This window comes from Pseudophryne corroboree, chromosome 4, assembly GCF_028390025.1.
Source record: "Pseudophryne corroboree isolate aPseCor3 chromosome 4, aPseCor3.hap2, whole genome shotgun sequence".
In the NCBI taxonomy this organism is placed as follows: domain Eukaryota; kingdom Metazoa; phylum Chordata; class Amphibia; order Anura; family Myobatrachidae; genus Pseudophryne; species Pseudophryne corroboree.
In genome coordinates, this window is record NC_086447.1 from 753,056,964 (window position 1) to 753,077,404 (window position 20,441).

At 44.8% G+C, this 20,441-nt stretch overlaps 1 protein-coding gene across 3 annotated transcripts in view; it reads left to right on the plus strand.

Moving 5' to 3' along the window:
* Nucleotides 1–20,441, plus strand: part of CFAP61 (cilia and flagella associated protein 61) — an 844,658-nt gene that overhangs the window by 181,732 nt on the left and 642,485 nt on the right. For all 3 annotated transcript variants that reach the window (XM_063918168.1, XM_063918169.1, XM_063918170.1), the window contains one exon: nt 11,568–11,694. In XM_063918168.1, coding sequence (XP_063774238.1) covers nt 11,568–11,694 — 127 coding nt within the window. The remainder of the gene's footprint in view (nt 1–11,567; nt 11,695–20,441) is intronic.

Sequence of the window (20,441 nt, forward strand, 5' to 3'; positions counted from 1 at the left end):
GTTATTGTTACCAAAAAATCGGGTTATTGCTGTAGTGAGCCATCTTTTCTAGAGGCTCCTCTGTTATCATGCTGTTAACTGGGTTCAGATCACAAGTTGTACGGTGTGATTGGTGTGGCTGGTATGAGTCTTACCCGGGATTCAAAATCCTTCCTTATTGTGTACGCTCGTCCGGGCACAGTATCCTAACTGAGGCTTGGAGGAGGGTCATAGGGGGAGGAGCCAGTGCACACCAGATAGTCCTAAAGCTTTCTTTAGATGTGCCCAGTCTCCTGCGGAGCCGCTATTCCCCATGGTCCTTACGGAGTCCCCAGCATCCACTACGGACTGCGAGAAATAGAATTATCGGTAAGTAAATTCTTATTTTTCCATGTCAAGGGATGTATGTGTCTTGGAACATTATCTTTTCTATGGTTTATGTCTATGAAATAAACATACAGTATTGTATTGGTAACTGCTGAGACCCAGACTGCAGTGTACGAGGGCTGCTGCAGGCTGGATTGCTTACACATTGCCCTTTAACCACTGGCTCACTCATTTTAATATGCCACAAGTAATATTCTGCTTAATTAACATTTCAGTGACAGTCATGAAAAAGTTCTCGATACATGATTTTAGCAACCCTCTTCCAAAAAGAAATACTACTGTAGCATGTGCAACAAAACATGCCCCAATATGCTCCAAAAGATGGAGCCTTATTATAATGAAAGACACGTAGCTGATAATTAGATACGATTGTTATGCTCACCACTGTCTTCCAGTCCATATATAACATGAACAGTGAGTGCAGGCTTGGACTGGCCCACAGGGAACAGGGGAAACCACCGGTGGCCCTGCTGCCTTGGGGCCCACCTTCTGCTCTAAGGATCAGGTTCCAGACTGTGCACTTGAATTATACATCATACATATGTTACCTTATACTGTACTATGGTGTATTTTCTACAGTGCATTGCTGTTATTAATCTGTTATTAATCTGATAGATTATCATGAATGCAGCATCTGAATTTACTGTATATATTTATGAAGGGGCCCAGACGTTGCACTCTCTAATGGTTAGTCAAAACCAACACCCCCTCCACAGACTGACCACATCCCCAACATAGGCCCTTACCACTGCATTCCCCCGGTGGGCCCTACATGCCCCAGTCCGACACAGAGTGAGTGGTGGAAGCATTCTACTAAATACTAGTTACAGTACTTTTTGAGGCATACAGAACAAATGAAAGATTATATATTGCTAGTGTCATGTTTGCTTCATAACGTTTATTACAACAAATATCACATGATTACAACCACCCAGTTCATTTCCAGATGCAATATTTCATGCATCAGTGTGTTTTGAAAGCTATACAGTATTTGTATGCAGAAAGTGGATGTAAAATAGTAATGAAGTTAATCAAATGGATAATAGAATTCAGACACCTATCAGTACCATGGGACTAAGCTCTAATTAATGAGTACAGATCCTAAGGATAAGAAGAGTAAGCTTAATTAATATTATGTCTTCTGCTGGCTATGTCTCTGGCGGTATCCTAGAGCTGAGAAAAAAATCCATGGAAAATCCATACAAGACCAACACATTTATGTTTAAAATAGATTCAGGGTACATGGTCATTTTCTTACATTCTCAGACACAACTTACAGTGATGTTTATTTCATGTTCATTTATTTTTTTTGCTTCTAGATGTAACATTTTGTTCTTAAATAAATAATAAACTATTAAGTATACCCCTTTGACACCGCACAAATAACTCGGTATCGACCCGGCATATTGTCGGGTCGACACGGGTCAGTGTGCGATATGAAAGCGCCAAGTCCGAATTCCTGACCCGGTAATTCAACCCAGGTTATAAGCAGTGTTATTCCCAGGTTGAATACCGGGTCAGTGGCTGCATAAACGGATTCCCGGGTCGATGCAACCGGGGACATCTCCCAGCACCGCCGCTGGCTCCGCCCCCCCCTCCCCCCCCCCCCGCTATGGCAACCGACCACGCATATTGCTGGGTTTGGAAGCCAGCGAAAGGGGTAGGAGAGTCTCCAATGCCGGATCCCACCCGGGAAGGACCCATTTCCAATTCCCGGGTGGGATCCGGCATTGGAGATGTGAAAGGGGTAGTATAGTACTCCAGTCTAAAGGTGCATACACACGGTGAGATTTTGGCTATCTTCGACTATGCGATATGGACAACGTGATATTTACTATCTGTGCTTGCGATATTGGCTATGTGCGGTTTTGACTATAATTTACTACTAGATAGTGAAAATTGACTTGCCTGCCAAGTCTGTCTAACCTTGCGATACCGAGACCGCGCATCGGGATCGCATCGGTATCATAAGGTGGCTAACACCTTGCAATTTGCACTAATGTTCCTTGCGATTTTGCCTATATAGTCAAAATCGCAAGTTAATATTGCACCATGTGTACACACCTTAAGCTAGAGATGTGCGGGTTCTGATTTACCCGGATTTACCCTGTATTACCCAGATCTCAAAACGGCATCTTAGCAAATAAGAAAAATCTGAATAAATCCGAACTCGTGTTCATTTTGGCGTTAAGAACCGAATAAATCCGAACCCGCACATCTCTAGTCTAAGCAGCAACGTATAAAAAAATATATAAAAAATATATGAATATATAGAAAATACGAGGGGTATACAATAAATTTCTGGATGTGCAGTGCATAAGTAGAGTAAACACAATCTGACTGTCTGGTTGTAAACTGTAACCTCTGACTGAAGTTCTTCTGAAATGTCAAGACATAGAACCGTATTTCTCTAACGTCCTAAGTGGATGCTGGGGACTCCGTCAGGACCATGGGGAATAGCGGCTCCGCAGGAGACAGGGCACAAAAATAAAGCTTTAGGATTAGGTGGTGTGTACTGGCTCCTCCCCCTATGACCCTCCTCCAAGCCTCAGTTAGGTTTTTGTGCCCGTCCGAGCAGGGTGCAATCTAGGTGGCTCTCCTAAAGAGCTGCTTAGAAAAAGTTTTTAGGTTTTTTATTTTCAGTGAGTCCTGCTGGCAACAGGCTCACTGCATCGAGGGACTTAGGGGAGAGAATTTCAACTCACTTGCGTGCAGGATGGATTGGATTCTTAGGCTACTGGACACCATTAGCTCCAGAGGGAGTCGGAACACAGGTCTCACCCTGGGGTTCGTCCCGGAGCCGCGCCGCCGACCCCCCTTACAGATGCTGAAGATTGAAGGTCCGGAAACAGGCGGCAGAAGGCTCTTCAGTCTTCATGAAGGTAGCGCACAGCACTGCAGCTGTGCGCCATTGTTGTCACACACTTCACACCAAGCGGTCACGGAGGGTGCAGGGCGCTGCTGGGGGCGCCCTGGGCAGCAATATTTAATACCTTTATGGCAAAAGAATACATCACATATAGCCATTGAGGCTATATGTATGTATTTAACCCATGCCAAATATCTAAAACTCCGGGAGAAAAGCCCGCCGAAATAGGGGGCGGGGATTATTCTCCTCAGCACACAGCGCCATTTTCCTGCTCAGCTCCGCTGTGAGGAAGGCTCCCAGGACTCTCCCCTGCACTGCACTACAGAAACAGGGTAAAACAGAGAGGGGGGGCATTTTTTGGCGATATTTTGATATATTTAAGCTGCTATAAGGAACAACACTTATATAAGGTTGTTCCCATATATATTATAGCGCTTGGGTGTGTGCTGGCAAACTCTCCCTCTGTCTCCCCAAAGGGCTAGTGGGGTCCTGTCTTCGATAAGAGCATTCCCTGTGTGTCTGCTGTGTGTCGGTACGTGTGTGTCGACATGTATGAGGACGATGTTGGTGTGGAGGCAGAGCAATTGCCGATAATGGTGATGTCACCCCCCAGGGAGTCGACACCGGAATGGATGGCTTTGTTTATGGAATTACGTGATAATGTCAGCACATTACAAAAATCAGTTGACGTCATGAGACGGCCGGCAAACCAGTTAGTACCTGCCCAGGCGTCTCAGACACCGTCAGGGGCTGTAAAGCGCCCTTTACCTCAGTCGGTCGACACAGACCCAGACACAGACACTGAATCTAGTGTCGACGGTGATGAAACAAACGTATTTTCAAGTAGGGCCACACGTTATATGATCACGGCAATGAAGGAGGCTTTGCATATCTCTGATACTGCAAGTACCACAAAAAGGGGTATTATGTGGGGGGTGAAAAAACTACCTGTAGTTTTTCCTGAATCAGAGGAATTAAATGATGTATGTGATGAAGCGTGGGTTAACCCAGATAGAAAAGTGCTAATTTCAAAAAAGTTATTAGCATTATACCCTTTCCCGCCAGAGGTTAGGGCGCGCTGGGAAACACCCCCTAGGGTGGATAAGGCGCTCACACGCTTATCAAAACAAGTGGCGTTACCGTCTCCTGATACGGCCGCCCTCAGGGATCCAGCTGATAGGAGACTGGAAACTACCCTAAAAAGTATATACACACATACTGGTGTTATACTGCGACCAGCCATCGCCTCAGCCTGGATGTGCAGTGCTGGGGTCGTCTGGTTGGATTCCCTGACTGAAAATATTGATACCCTGGATAGGGACAGTATTTTATTGACTATAGAGCAATTAAAGGATGCTTTCCTTTATATGCGAGATGCTCAGAGAGATATTTGCACTCTGGCATCGAGAGTAAATGCGATGTCCATATCTGCCAGAAGGAGTTTATGGACGCGACAGTGGTCAGGTGATGCGGATTCCAAACGACATATGGAAGTATTGCCGTATAAAGGGGAGGAATTATTTGGCGTCGGTCTATCGGATCTGGTGGCCACGGCAACTGCCGGAAAATCCACCTTTTTACCTCAGACCCCCTCCCAACAGAAAAAGACACCGTCTTTTCAGCCGCAGTCCTTTCGGTCCTATAAGAACAAGCGGACAAAAGGACAGTCATATCTGCCTCGGGGCAGAGGAAGGGGTAAGAGAGGGCAGCAAGCAGCCCCTGCCCAGGAACAGAAGCCCTCTCAGGGTTCTGCAAAGCCCTCAGCATGACGCTGGGGCCTTACAAGCGGACTCAGGAGAGGTGGGGGGTCGACTCAAGAATTTCAGCGCACAGTGGGCTTGCTCACAGGTGGACCCCTGGATCCTGCAGGTAGTATCTCAGGGTTACAGGTTGGAATTCGAGAAGTCTCCCCCTCGCAGGTTCCTAAAGTCTGCTTTGCCAACGTCTCCCTCAGACAGGGCGACGGTATTGGAAGCCATTCACAAGCTGTTTTCTCAGCAGGTGATAGTCAAGGTACCCCTCCTACAACAGGGAAAGGGGTATTACTCCACGCTATTTGTGGTACCGAAGCCGGACGGCTCGGTAAGACCTATTCTAAATCTGAAATCTTTGAACCTGTACATACAAAAATTCAAGTTCAAGATGGAGTCACTCAGAGCAGTGATAGCGAATCTGGAAGAAGGGGACTTTATGGTGTCCCTGGACATAAAGGATGCTTACCTGCATGTCCCAATTTGCCCTTCACATCAAGGGTACCTCAGGTTTGTGGTGCAAAACTGTCATTATCAGTTTCAGACGCTGCCGTTTGGATTGTCCACGGCACCTCGGGTCTTTACCAAGGTAATGGCCGAAATGATGATTCTTCTGCGAAGAAGAGGCGTATTAATTATCCCTTACTTGGACGATCTCCTGATAAGGGCAAGGTCCAGAGAACAGCTGGAGGACGGAGTAGCACTAACCCGACTAGTGCTGCAACAACACGGGTGGATTCTGAATTTTCCAAAATCTCAGTTGACCCCGACGACACGTCTGCTGTTCCTGGGAATGATTCTGGACACGGTTCAGAAAAAGGTGTTTCTTCCGGAGGAGAAAGCCAGGGAGTTATCCGAACTTGTCAGGAACCTCCTAAAACCAGGGAAAGTGTCTGTGCATCAATGCACAAGAGTCCTGGGAAAGATGGTGGCTTCTTACGAAGCGATTCCATTCGGCAGATTCCACGCACGAACTTTTCAGTGGGATCTGCTGGACAAATGGTCCGGATCACATCTGCAGATGCATCAGCGGATAACCTTATCGCCACGGACAAGGGTGTCTCTTCTGTGGTGGTTGCAGAGTGCTCATCTGTTAGAGGGCCGCAGATTCGGCATACAGGACTGGGTCCTGGTGACCACGGATGCCAGTCTGAGAGGCTGGGGAGCGGTCACACAGGGAAGAAACTTCCAGGGAGTATGGTCAAGCCTGGAGATGTCTCTTCACATAAATATACTGGAGCTAAGAGCGATTTACAATGCTCTAAGTCTGGCAAAACCCCTGCTTCAGGGTCAGCCGGTGTTGATCCAGTCGGACAACATCACGGCAGTCGCCCACGTAAACAGACAGGGCGGCACAAGAAGCAGGACAGCAATGGCAGAAGCTGCAAGGATTCTTCGCTGGGCGGAAGATCATGTGATAGCACTGTCAGCAGTATTCATTCCGGGAGTGGACAACTGGGAAGCAGACTTCCTCAGCAGACACGATCTACACCTGGGAGAGTGGGGACTTCATCCAGAAGTCTTCCACATGATTGTGAACCGTTGGGAAAAACCAATGGTGGATATGATGGCGTCCCGCCTCAACAAAAAACTGGACAGGTATTGCGCCAGGTCAAGAGACCCTCAGGCAATAGCTGTGGACGCTCTGGTAACACCGTGGGTGTTCCAGTCAGTGTATGTGTTCCCTCCTCTGCCTCTCTTACCAAAAGTACTGAGAATTATACGGCAAAAGGGAGTAAGAACGATACTAGTGGCTCCGGATTGGCCAAGAAGAACTTGGTACCCGGAACTTCAAGAGATGCTCACGGAGGATCCGTGGCCTCTACCTCTAAGACGGGACCTGCTTCAGCAGGGACCGTGTCTATTCCAAGACTTACCGCGGCTGCGTTTGACGGCATGGCGGTTGAACGCCGAATTCTAAGGGAAAAAGGCATTCCGGAAGAGGTCATTCCTACACTGGTAAAAGCCAGGAAGGAGGTGACTGCACAACATTATCACCGCATTTGGAGGAAATATGTTGCGTGGTGTGAGGCCAGGAAGGCCCCCACGGAGGAATTTCAACTGGGTCGATTCCTACATTTCCTGCAAACAGGATTGTCTATGGGCCTCAAATTGGGGTCCATTAAGGTTCAAATTTCGGCCCTGTCGATTTTCTTCCAGAAAGAATTGGCTTCAGTTCCTGAAGTCCAGACTTTTGTAAAAGGAGTACTACATATACAGCCCCCGGTTGTGCCCCCAGTGGCACCGTGGGATCTTAATGTAGTCTTGGATTTTCTCAAATCCCATTGGTTTGAGCCGCTCAAATCGGTGGAGTTGAAGTATCTTACATGGAAAGTAACCATGCTACTGGCCCTGGCTTCAGCCAGGAGAGTATCAGAATTGGCGGCTTTATCATATAAGAGCCCATATCTGATTTTCCATACGGACAGGGCAGAACTGCGGACGCGTCCTCATTTTCTACCTAAGGTGGTGTCAGCGTTTCACCTGAACCAGCCTATTGTGGTGCCTGCGGCTACTAACGATTTGGAGGATTCCAAGTTGTTGGACGTGGTCCGGGCATTGAAAATATATATTTCAAGAACGGCGGGAGTCAGAAAGTCTGACTCACTGTTTATATTGTATGCACCCAACAAGATGGGTGCTCCTGCTTCTAAGCAGACGATTGCTCGTTGGATTTGTAGCACAATTCAACTTGCACATTCTGTGGCAGGCTTGCCACAACCTAAATCTGTCAAGGCCCATTCCACAAGGAAAGTGGGCTCATCCTGGGCGGCTGCCCGGGGGGTCTCGGCATTACAACTCTGCCGAGCTGCTACTTGGTCAGGGGCAAACACGTTTGCAAAATTCTACAAATTTGATACCCTGGCTGAGGAGGACCTTGAGTTCTCTCATTCGGTGCTGCAGAGTCATCCGCACTCTCCCGCCCGTTTGGGAGCTTTGGTATAATCCCCATGGTCCTGACGGAGTCCCCAGCATCCACTTAGGACGTTAGAGAAAATAAGAATTTACTTACTGATAATTCTATTTCTCGTAGTCCGTAGTGGATGCTGGGCGCCCATCCCAAGTGCGGATTGTCTGCAATACTTGTACATAGTTATTGTTACAAACAAATTCGGGTTGTTATTGTTGTGAGCCGTCTGTTCAGAGGCTCCTACGTTTGTCATACTGTTAACTGGGTTCAGATCACAAGTTATACGGTGTGATTGGTGTGGCTGGTATGAGTCTTACCCGGGATTCAATATCCTTCCTTATTGTGTACGCTCGTCCGGGCACAGTATCCTAACTGAGGCTTGGAGGAGGGTCATAGGGGGAGGAGCCAGTACACACCACCTAATCCTAAAGCTTTATTTTTGTGCCCTGTCTCCTGCGGAGCCGCTATTCCCCATGGTCCTGACGGAGTCCCCAGCATCCACTACGGACTACGAGAAATAGAATTATCGGTAAGTAAATTCTTATTATAAGCAGCACTGCACACCAAAGAAGTCAGCATGTTCACTTCCTTCACAAACTCGTTATGAAGTTCAACAGAGGCCACTGGAGAGCTATGATCTTCTATGACAACAAGAGTGGTCTGGGACAGGAAAGTTTTGACCTGCTGCAAATTGCTTTTGGGGAGAATGCACCATCTCGAACCACTGTGTTTGATTAGAGGAGGAGATAGGCATCTCATCAAGATCCATCTGCTTGATACTCCAAAAGCTTGGCCTGAGCAAGGTTTTTACATGCTGGGTGTCCCATCAGCTGACTCAAAAGCAGAAGGAGGCTCGGGTAACTTGGTACAGTAACATGCTAGCCAGGTTTGATGGTGTTTGCTTAAACTCTGGGAGATCATCGGTGGCGATGAATCCTGGATCTGCAGTTTCGACCACGAGACCCCAGTTGGAGGTACGCCACCACAAAAGTTCCAACTTGAGCGCAGCATGGCCAAGCAGATTGTGGGTGCTTTTGTGGTCAAGACCGGTCATGTAGCTACCGTACCACTTGTGCAGCAGAGCACCATCAGTGGGGACTGGTATGCCAACCAGCGGTGGCTGCTGCCTCCTGGCCTGCAGCACCGACCACACAGAGAGGGGGGGGGGGGGCACATATGTACATATAAACATACATGTTATTTTGTATGTAATATATGTGCTAGCTGGTTATCCCTGGGATCGGCAGAGTGTTGTGTATCACAGGCACCGCGCAGCACCCGGGACTCAGTATTAGGCTTCTCTCTCCTTCTAAGCCTGCCCCCAGACTCCCATTGGCTAGTTTCACAGGAGTCTGGGGGCATGTTTAGAAGGAGAGTAAAGCCCAATGCTGAGTTTCAGGTGCCACAGGTTTCTGGCACCTGAGTTTCAGGTGCCAGGGCCTGTGATACACGGGCTGCAGCCACCGCTGATGCCAACCAATGCCTGCCACAAGTGCTGGAAGCCATTTTCGGGCGCCATCCAAGAACTCGCGTTCATGGTGACTTTCTCCATCAAGACAATCCACCTGCCGACAAGTCCAGGAAAGTGGTGGATCTTCTGGTCCATGAACGCATCCAGAAGCTTGGTCATCCGCCATACAGTTCAAACCTAGCCCCCCTTCAACTTCCTAGTGTTCCCACAAATCAAGCTCAAGATGTGTGGGATTTGTTTTAAGTCACTGGAAGCTGCAGTGGAAACCTTCATCCAGCATGTAGAAGACATATACCTGCTTCAGACTGGTCGAGCTGTTTCTCCATCTCCTACCTATGGATTATGCAGTCTTTATGTGGGCTAAACCAGTGTTCATGACAGTGCAGCCTATCAGTTTATAAGGAACTAGTGACATTGTTCAGGAATGAACTGTAAAGTTTGATGTGGAAGGAATATAGGGGTTCAGTACAGTTGATAAAGCTGAGTATGGAAAAGCTTATGTATTCGTTATATGTTGTTACAAAATGGCTTCACTTCAGTCAGAGGTATCTGTATTATAGCAATCTATTAGAAACTGTGTTTATATGGATAGATGCATATAACCTTTAGTTATACCAAGCTGTTCTTTATCATTTATACGGAATGTACTGAGATGTTCTGAGCGATGCTATAAGATGTTTTGCCCATGGATAGAGTCAGAAAGCACCAGATTTGGGGGGAAATTCAATTACATGTGAAGGGGGAGAATCAGCCATTGCAGCGGTGTTTTAACGCTGGCGGCGGCAGTCTGGTTTGCTCAGCTGGCTGGATTCTTCTAAAAGTGCTCGCTGCCTATGGGGCAGCGAGCACTTTTGAGTGAGATCTCTGTCGCCATAAAGCACAGCAGTGTTGGGTAGATTTGCCAGGGCAACACCTTCTGGCACCTGATTGAATTCCCCCCTTGGAGTCACCTCTCCAAGCTAAAGTTTTGGCCATATTCCCTGTATTACGTATACAAATGGGTATCTTATATCGGGCGATATGATTTGTTGGTTCAGTTTAATCTACCTAGTAACTGATTAAGTATAAGAATGACTGTCTAATCAATAAGGGGGGGGGGGTCAGTCCTTCATTCTAGAACTGTCCTCATACCGTATGATGTATCATTTGGATATATTTAAATAAATGATCTTACTTTTGCACTTCTAACATTATTCTAACCTAATTTCAAATGGATTAATTGAAATTCCCATATTAAGGACCTTATTCAGGTTCAGTATCAGATTCTGCTAAATAGAATCTACTACTGCTTCCTATAGCATGCTGGGGGCCGCCCAGCACAGGGCAAGACCGCCCAGCATGCTAAGCGATGGCCAGCGATGCGATCGCCAATCAATTGCGATTGCATCACTGAGTCAAAAATTAGGATTGAGCCCCTGCATACGCAGCTAGGCCATTTTTCTGGTCGCACGCGGCTGCCCCAAAAATGGTCCGAATCACTCTGCCGAAACGCTGCCGAAACTCCACCCCTATGGTTGCCGCTCTCAATTACATAGCAATTGCATCCTTCCGGAATTTGAATGCCCACGCAGACAGCCGAAAAACATCCATCTGCGTTTTTCTCAATTTAACAAGCAGTGCCGAATAAGGTCCCAAGTTCATATGTTTAAGTGACGTCACTACTTTCTATGGAACTTCTGAGCGCACCATACAGTGTATACGGTAGGAATTTTGGCCAAAGATAAGTAAATACAAAGAAGCCACTTCTGCAGAATATTTCTTGTAGTATATAATTGGGCAATAAGAGACAAATACTGAATCATAATTACAAGAAGAATACAGTAAGTAAAATATGTTATCTTCCTGAAACAAATTCTTTGTGTTTTGATAAGGAAGGAACGTGTGGGTTTTATATTATCCCAGTGCCATGCTATACACCGTTCTCCCCGAGATATGAAACAGGCTACGTGCACTAAGTACTAAAAAGCCAGAGGGATTAATGTGCTAATGGTACTGTAGCTGCATTTTCACCAGCTTCTCTGTGTTGCTTCCTGCCTCAGAATAATGGTGCTGAAAGAAGAGCTCCTGTGGGTCTTTGCATTGAACATTGTGTATCTACCAGCTTCTGCTTTAGAATAGGCTGCATTAGTACACTTAATCTGCAATTACATTTCATGCAGACAGTAGTCATTTACATGAACGTTCTACCTTTATTTGTAGTTTGCTACAGGTGAGGGCAGCAAAGTCCAGCGATGTACCAGCTGTAGAAAAGCTAATCAGGACACTGACACTCCACGAAAGCATATTGGATGACCTAAAACTCTACAATGCCGCTCGGAGGGATCCTGTGAGTGGAATCATTCCGTATTCTTATGTAACTGATTAACTTAATGTGTAGAAGTTATTAGTGTGATGTCTTACCATAATAAATGTGCAGTCAGTAATTATCAGCACATACAATACCATGAAATACATACCTTATAGCACAACAGAATTCATCTGTTCCTCACAAATGCGCCCTTCTATATATAATAACAGCTACAGAATAAACTGCTTCTGTGGGAAGATCCTGCCCAGACATTATACCAGGGGCATACTAAGGCACTGTGATATGGTCAGCTGAGCATTTTTCACACTTAAGCCTGGAGAAGGGATAAAGAAGTGATAAAGCAGCGATAAGTGCAAGGTGATAAACATAGAAACATAGAATTTAACGGCAGGTAAGAACCACTTGGCCCATCTAGTCTGCCCTTTTTTAACCATATTTTTATCTCAAAACTTATTTGAGCCTTATTTCTTTGTAAGGATATCCTTATGTCTATCCCATGCATTTTTAAATTGCTCTACTGTCTTAGCCTCTACCACCTCTGATGGGAGGCTATTCCACTTGTCCACTACCCTTCCTGTGAAGTAATTTTTCCTCAAATTTCCCCTGAACCTCCCTCCACCTCCACTCTCAGTGCATGTCCTCGTGTCCTATTGGTTCTCTTCATTTGGAGAATTTTTCCCTCCTGGACTTTGTTAAAAACCTTGATATATTTGAAAGTTTCTATCATGTCCCCCCTTTCCCTTCTCTGCTCCAAACTTTACATATTGAGATTTTTTAGTCTTTCTGGGTATGTACAGTCTCTAGTGTATTAATATCCTTTTGAAGATATGGCCTTCAGAATTGAACACAGTATTCTAGATGAGGCGGTACCAATTACCTATTCAATGGCATTATTACTTCTTTCTGCTGCTGATTCCTCTCCCAATGCAGCCAAGCATCTGACTAGCCTTCCTCATTGCCTTGTTACATTGTTACCTGTCTTTAAGTCACCTGAAATAGTGACTCCTAGATCTCTTTCCTCCTCAGTAGTTTCCAGTATAGTTCCATTAATACTATATTTAGCCTTTGGATTTTTGAGACCCAAGTGCATGATTTAGCATTTTTTGGCATTGCCACACTCTTGACCATTCCTCTAGTCTACCTAGATCCTCCGTCATTTGTTTTACCCCACCTGGTGTGTCTACCCTGTTGCATACCTTTGTGTCATCTGCAAAAAGGCATACTTTCCCTTTAATGCCATTTGCAATGTCACCAATAAAAATATTTAAAAAGCACTGGTCCATGTACAGATCCCTGGGGTACTCCACTGGTAACATTTCCCTCCTGTGAATGCACTCCATTTACCACTACTCTCTGTTTTCTATCCTGCAACCAAGATCTTATCCATTCAATAATCCTAGTATCCAATCCCAAACTTCCAAGTTTATTTAGCAGTCTGCGATGTTGAACAGTGTCAGAAGCCTTACTAAAGTCTAGATAAGCTACAGTTGTGCTCATAAGTTTACATGCCCTAGCAGAATTTGTGATTTTCTGGCCATTTGTCAGAGAATATGAATGATAACTCACAAACTTTTCTTTCACTCATGGTTAGTGGTTGGGTGAAGCCATTTACTGTCAGACAACTGTGTTTACTATTTTTTTTTTTGAAGTTAGATTTTTTTATTGAGAATGATCGATAATCAAAACAGTAACAGTAACAAAGTTGTACAGGTTAAGGTATTGAACATAAGAACATGCAGTGTACATATTATACCATACCAATAAAGACAATTCTGTGGTAATATAGGCTAACAGGTAATAGCAATATGTGTTCTGTATAAATCCGAATGTGTACTTGATCAGTCTCATTTTATTTTTTCAAATATCGGATCGAGTCTATATCAAAACAGAGTATAATCCTGTGGCAAATAAAAGCAAGAGAGAGAAAGAGGGGGAAAGGAGAGAAGAAGCAAGAAAACAAATGTTGATAAAGGAGGAACTTAGTGAATGTTACCTATAGGGAAGTAAGAGGTTGGGAACAGTCCTCTGTATTGATAACAGAGGGAGGGACAATTGAAGTGTTAGAGGGAATAGTATTGTGAGCAGTGTTGGCAATGTTAGCAGAGTCCGGGCATCAATAAAGAGCGTGCGAGGTACCAAGGGGACCAAACGTTGTGGAACTGAGCCACAGTATTATTCCTTAGGCTTGTAATATATTCCATATTGGCTACGTGGTTAATCTTGGTCAACAGTACAGCCTTGGAGGGTGGTTTATGATCTTTCCAGCATTTAGCAATCAGTGATTTAGCCGCCATGCAAATTTGCATGGTAAGCTTGTCTTGGGTTTTGGGTAGTGACGGTATGGGGGCGTGAAGCAAAGCGATTTCAGGGGAGAGGGCAAGGTTATGCCCGCAGGTTTGAGCAATAAGTGCTCCAACCGTGTTCCAGAAGGGGCGTACAGAGGGGCATGTCCACCATATGTGAAAAAAGGAGCCCTCCTCTCCACAGAGTCTCCAACACAGGTTTGATGTCGTAGGAAAAATGGAGTGAAGTCTGGAGGGAACCAGATACCACCTGGTGTAGACCTTATAACATGTTTCCCTAAGTGCTTCACTAATAGAAGCTTTAGCTATGCGCGTTCTGATTTCCTCCCATTGATCATCTTCCAACGGGTGGGAGAGATCTGATTCCCAAGCTAATTCATGGGGTTCACGTGTCGAGGGATCTGGAGCCAAGATTGAGTTGTATATTGTTGAGATATTCCCCTTTTTGCCAATTGAGAGTAAACACATATGTTCAAAGGAGGTGGGTGATTTCAAAGGGGTAGTTTTAAGCTGAGATTTGAGGAAGCTAAGAATTTGGACATAATGGTATTGACACGAGAAAGGGATACTTGAAAATCTCCAAAGGAGGTCGGTGCTGAGTGGCCTTTAACATGGATAAATCTTGTGACCCCCTGGGATTGCCATGGGGCCGCTATTCTACGTTCGCAGCCTGGGGGGAAGGCAGGGTGTCCCCAAATGGGCGATAAAGGTGAGGGGTCTGAAGATAGATTGTGAGTACTGCGGAGTTTGTCCCACAGTCCAAGGGTGAATTTAATCGTGGGGACTGAATAGGCCGAGGCTGGTCTGCAGGACCTGGGGAGCCATGGAAGAGAGTCGAGGGGTATCCCCTGATATATTGAGTTCTCAATATCGACCCATTTTCTGTTCCCTTGGGGGGAATGCCAGGACACTATATGGTTGAGGTGACAGGCGTTAAAGTAAGCCTGAAGGTCAGGGTATCCCAAACCACCTGAGGTGGCACTCTTAGTCAACATGTTCGTCTCAATCGAGATTTACGATGAGCCCAAATAAATTTGTTGCACAATGATTGTAGGGAAGCCAAAGTCACTCGGGGTACCATTATTGGAATGGTCTGAAACAGGTAAAGAATACGTGGTAGGAGATTCATTTTTAGGGCATTGATCCGTCCGATCCATGAAACAAATAAACGGTCCCATTTATCTAGATCTTGAGTGAGAGTTTTAATCATGGGAACATAATTAGCCTGATATAGGCTGATGTAGGATTTAGTAATAAATATGCCAAGGTATTTAATAGCCGAAGGTCTCCAAAGAAAAGGGAAGGAGGAAGTTAAAATCAAACGGGTATGGGATGGAACATTAAGTGTAAGGGCCTCAGATTTGGTGTGGTTTATTTTGTAACCAGATAGGGAACCATATAAAAGTAATTCTTTCTGTAGATTAGGGAGAGAGATCAGAGGGTTAGAGAGAGTCAAGAACACGTCATCTGCAAACAGAGATATTTTATACGAGTTTTGTCCCACTGTAACACCCCCGATGTCAGTATTAAGTCTAATTCGGGCCGCAAGAGGTTCAATGCATAGGGCAAAAAGTAGGGGCGAGAGGGGGCAACCCTGCCGGGTACCATTCTTCAGGCTAAATCGAGGTGAGCTCAAGCCATTGGTCAAGACCGCAGATGAGGGGTTAGAATAGAGAGCCCCTATTGCAGTGATGAAATTACCATGGAAACCAAATGTAGATAAGGTAGAGAACAAAAAGGGCCAAGAGATGCGATCAAATGCCTTTTCGGCGTCTAGTGCCAAAGCAATCGCTGGTGTTTTCGTCAAGTTTATTTGATGAATCAAATTAATTATGCGTCTGGTGTTGTCCGAGGCCTGACGGCCAGGAACAAATCCTACTTGATCAGGATCTATTAATGATGGCAGCACAGTGTTTAGACGTGATGCCAGTATTTTGGCAAAAAGTTTGAGATCGGTATTTATCAAAGATATGGGTCTATAATTTGTGCAATGCGAGGGATCCTTTCCGGGTTTCGGGATTACTATAATGCGGGACGTCGTGGAGTCAGTGTGAAAAGGAGTACCCTGTAGTATTTTATTAAACAGAGAAACCATGTGAGGAATGAGTTGAGGGGCGAAGGTTTTATAGTACACCATCGGATAGCCATCCGGGCCAGGTGCTTTAGAAGGCTTCTGGGTTTTTAGTGCAGCTTTAATTTCCTCAGCAGAGATTTCAGCATTGAGAGCTGAATTAGTCTCCTCGTCTAGCCGAGGGAGAGCGCACGAGTCTAGATATTGTTTTGCTTGGTCGGCTTGTGCTAAAGGGTCAGACGGGGGTTCAAGGTTATAGAGTGTCTTGTAGTAATCAAAAAAGACACTACTAATTTTTTTGGGGTCGTAGGTAATGTTACCCGAGGGTTGTCTTATAGAATGGATGCATTGGTTAGCCTTTTTGGCACGTAAGCGATTGGCCAGCAATGTGTGTGCTTTGTTACTTTTGTCATAGAACGATTGATTAGCCCATCGAAGCGAGCGCTCTATATTTTCCGCCAAAAGTGATTGTAGGCCATCACGTGCTTTAGAAAGTTCGGCTAAAGTTTTTTTTGGAGCGTGTACGTTTGTGTTCCTGATCCAATGTTGCAATGTTATTTGTTAACAGAGTAATTTGGTTTTCCTGGTTTCTCTTACGGCGGGATGCAAATTGGATAATGGATCCTCTGATGACCGCCTTATGGGCTTCCCATACAGTGGCTATACTGCAGTCACTTTCTACATTAATCTCAAAATATTCCCGAAGCTCAGTTTTAATTAGGTCTTGGAAGTTAGGGATCTTCAATAATGTCTCGTTAAGTCTCCATGTCGGTCTACCGTCAGGGATATCAAAGATGTCAAATGTCGCAGCTAATGCTGCGTGGTCAGTCCAGGTAAGCGGGGTTATCGAGGAAGAGCAAGCGGTCCGGGAAAGAGGTGCATAACTCAAAAACATGTCAATGCAAGAGTACACATCGTGTGGATTAGAATAAAAAGTGTAGTCCCTGGTGGTCGGATTAAGGAAACGCCATACATCGAACAAACCAGCCTCGGCCATGCTCCTGTGTAATACTGAGGAGTTCAGGGTTTGACTACTACGCAAGGGGCCGGATCTGTCCAGGTTCGTGAGAGCCATATTGAAGTCTCCGCCAACAAGTGTTTTGCCTCGTCTATATGAGTAAAGGTCGTGGAAAAATTTGCGGAAGAATTTGGACTGGGCAGTGTTTGGAGCGTACAGATTAGCTAAGGTCACCTCCTCGTGTCCAATTTTTCCTCGCACCATTATATAGCGACCTTCAGTGTCGTATTTACAGTCTAGGAATTGGAAAGGGACCGACACCCTTACCAAGATGGCCACCCCATGTCTTTTTGCTGTGTGATTGGAGTACCAGGCCATGGGAAATTGTTTAGATGTCAGGAAGGGATGGGAGTCTGATTTCAGGTGTGTCTCCTGTAAGAAAATTACGTCACCTTTTAATGTTTTAAGAGACCTGTGGAGATGAGAGCGCTTCTGGGGCGTATTCAGTCCCTTGACATTAATGGACAGGCATGTCAACGGCATGGTTGAAGCAAGAGAGGGAGTAGTTCGCTGGAAATCTCTAGGGTCCCGGACTCTGCTAGGGTGGACGAGAAGAACAGAAAGGAAAAATAGAAAGGGAAAAATGCGTGTTTACTATTTTTAAATCATAATGACAACAGAAACTACCCAAATGACCCTGATCAAAAGTTTACATACCCTGGAGATTTTGGCCTGATAACATGCACACAAGTTGACACAAACGGGTTTGAATGGCTACTAAGCTACAAAGGCACTGTGATCTGTTTGCTGAAGACCCTTGCATCTTTCCTCCAGTGCTGCACTGTGTCTGGATTCTGAGTCATGGGGAAAGCAAAAGAATTGTCAAAGGATCTGCAGGAAAAGGTAATTGAACTGTATAAAACAGGAAAGGGATATAAAAAGATATCCAAGCAATTGAGAATGCCAATCAGCAGTGTTCAAACTCTAATTAAGAAGTGGAAAATGAGGGATTCTGTGGAAACCAAATCACGGTCAGGTAGACCAACAAAAATTTCAGCCACAACTGCCAGGAAAATTGTTTGGGATGCAAAGAAAAATCCTCAAATAACTTCAGCTGAAATACAGGACTCTCTGAAAAAAGTGGCGTGGTTGTTTCAAGATGCACAATAAGGAGGCATTTGAAGAAAAATGGGCTGCATGGTCGAGTCACCACAAGAAAGCCATTACTACACAAATGCTACAAAGCATCCCGCTTACAATACCCCAAACAGCACAGAGACAAGCTTCAAAACTTCTGGAACAAAGTCATTTGGAGTGATGAGACCAAAATTCAACTTTTTGGCCACAACGATAAACGTTACATTTGGAGAGGAGTCAACAAGGCCTATGATGAAAGGTCCACCATTCCTACTGTGAAACACGGAGGTGGATCGCTGATGTTTTGGGGATCTGTGAGCTACAAAGGCACTGGAAACTTGGCCAAAATTGATGGCAAGATGAATGCAGCATGTTATCAGAAAATACTGGAGGAAAATTTGCACTCATCAGCCCGGAAGCTGCGCATGGGACGTACTTGGACGGTCCAACATGACAATGATCCAAAACACAAGGTCAAGTAGACCTGTCATTGGCTACAGCAGATTAAAGTGAAGGCTCTTGAGTGGCCATCACAGTCTCCTGATCTCAATATCATTGAGCCACTCTGGGGAGATCTCAAACGTGCAGTTCATGCAAGACAGCCCAAGAATTTACAGGAACTGGAGGCTTTTTGCCAAGAAGAATGGGCAGCTTTACCATCTGAGAAAATAAAGAGCCTCATCCACAACTACCACAAAAGACTTCAAGCTGTCATTGATGTTAAAGGGGGCAATACACGGTATTAAGAACTGGGGTATGTACACTTTTGATCAGGGTCATTTGGGTAGTTTCTGTTGTCATTAGGATTTAAAAAGAGTAAACACAGTTGTTTGACAATAAATGGCTTCACCCAACCACTAACCATGAGTGAAAGAAAAGTTTGTGAGTTATTCATATTCTCTGACAAATGGCCAGAAAATCACAAATTCTGCTAGGGTATGTAAACTTATGAGCACAACTGTATATCCACGGCTCCACTTTTATCCATCTCTTTAGTCACATGGTCAAAAAAGTCAATAAGATTTATTTGACATGATCTCCCCCCAGTGAATCCATGCTGTTTGGGATCCTGTAAATTGCTGGATTTGAGATAATCTACAACTCTTTCTTTTAAGAGTGTTTCCATCAATTTCCCTACTACTGATGTAAGACTCACTGGTCTGTAGTTGTTTGCATCTTCCTTGCTTCCACTTTTGTACAGTGGGACTACGTTCACTCGTTTCCAGTCCTCTGGAATTACTCCTGTAGCTAATGACTGATTGAATAATTCTGTCAATGATGCTACCAGCACCTCTTTAAGTTATTTTAGTATCCTTGGATGTATCCCATGTGGCCCCATAGATTTATCCACTTTCAGCTTTGAGAATTCTGTTAGGACCTACTCCACTGTAAATGTACTTGTTTCATTTTCCTGAATATCCCTGCAACTTAACTGTGGCCTCTTCCCCTCTCTTTCAGTAGTGAATACTGAGCAAAAATTATAATTATTAAGATGATCTGCTATTACATTGTCTCCCTCAACAAGACTCCCATTCTCTGTCTTTAGTTTTATAATTCCGCCTTTTGTTTTTCTCCTTTCGCTTACATACCTAAAAAAAGTTTTGCCTCCTTTACCCACTGACTGGGCCATTTTCCCCTCAGCTTGTGCCTTTGCACATCTGATTACCTTCTTAGTCTCCTTCTGTCTAACAAGATATATCTCTTTGTCTTCATTATTTTGTGTCTGCTTATATTTCCTAAAAGCCATCTTTTTTTTCTTTCACAATATTTGCTACTTCTTTCGCAAACCACACTAGCTTCCTTTTCCTTGTGTTTTTCCTAACACTTTTGATACATAACGCACTTTTGGTGTATAACGCACCAGCCAATCATTACAGATTGTAAAAATGACAGTTAGGAGCTGACTGGCTGGTGCGTTATCACCTTGCACTTATCACTGCTTGATTACTTCTTTATCCCTTCTCCATGCTTAATACATCTGCCCAACTATACTAAGGGGGAGATTTGGCACACATTATTAAGAAGACAAACGGAGGTATTGCACATAGCACCCAATCAAATTCTAGCTGTCATTTTATAGAACGTAGTAGGTAAATGATAGCTACAGATGTGTCCTCTTACATATTTGCTCCGTGCACTGCAAGTCACACGAGTGCCATCTGCCGTGTAACTTGATAGCGACTAGCATATTTATTTTCCACGAAAATGCATCTTAGACGCAAAGTAATGTAATATGCCTATATTCTGTGTGTGACTACGACTGTATTTGCATACAAAATGCTATGCTACAGTGTTT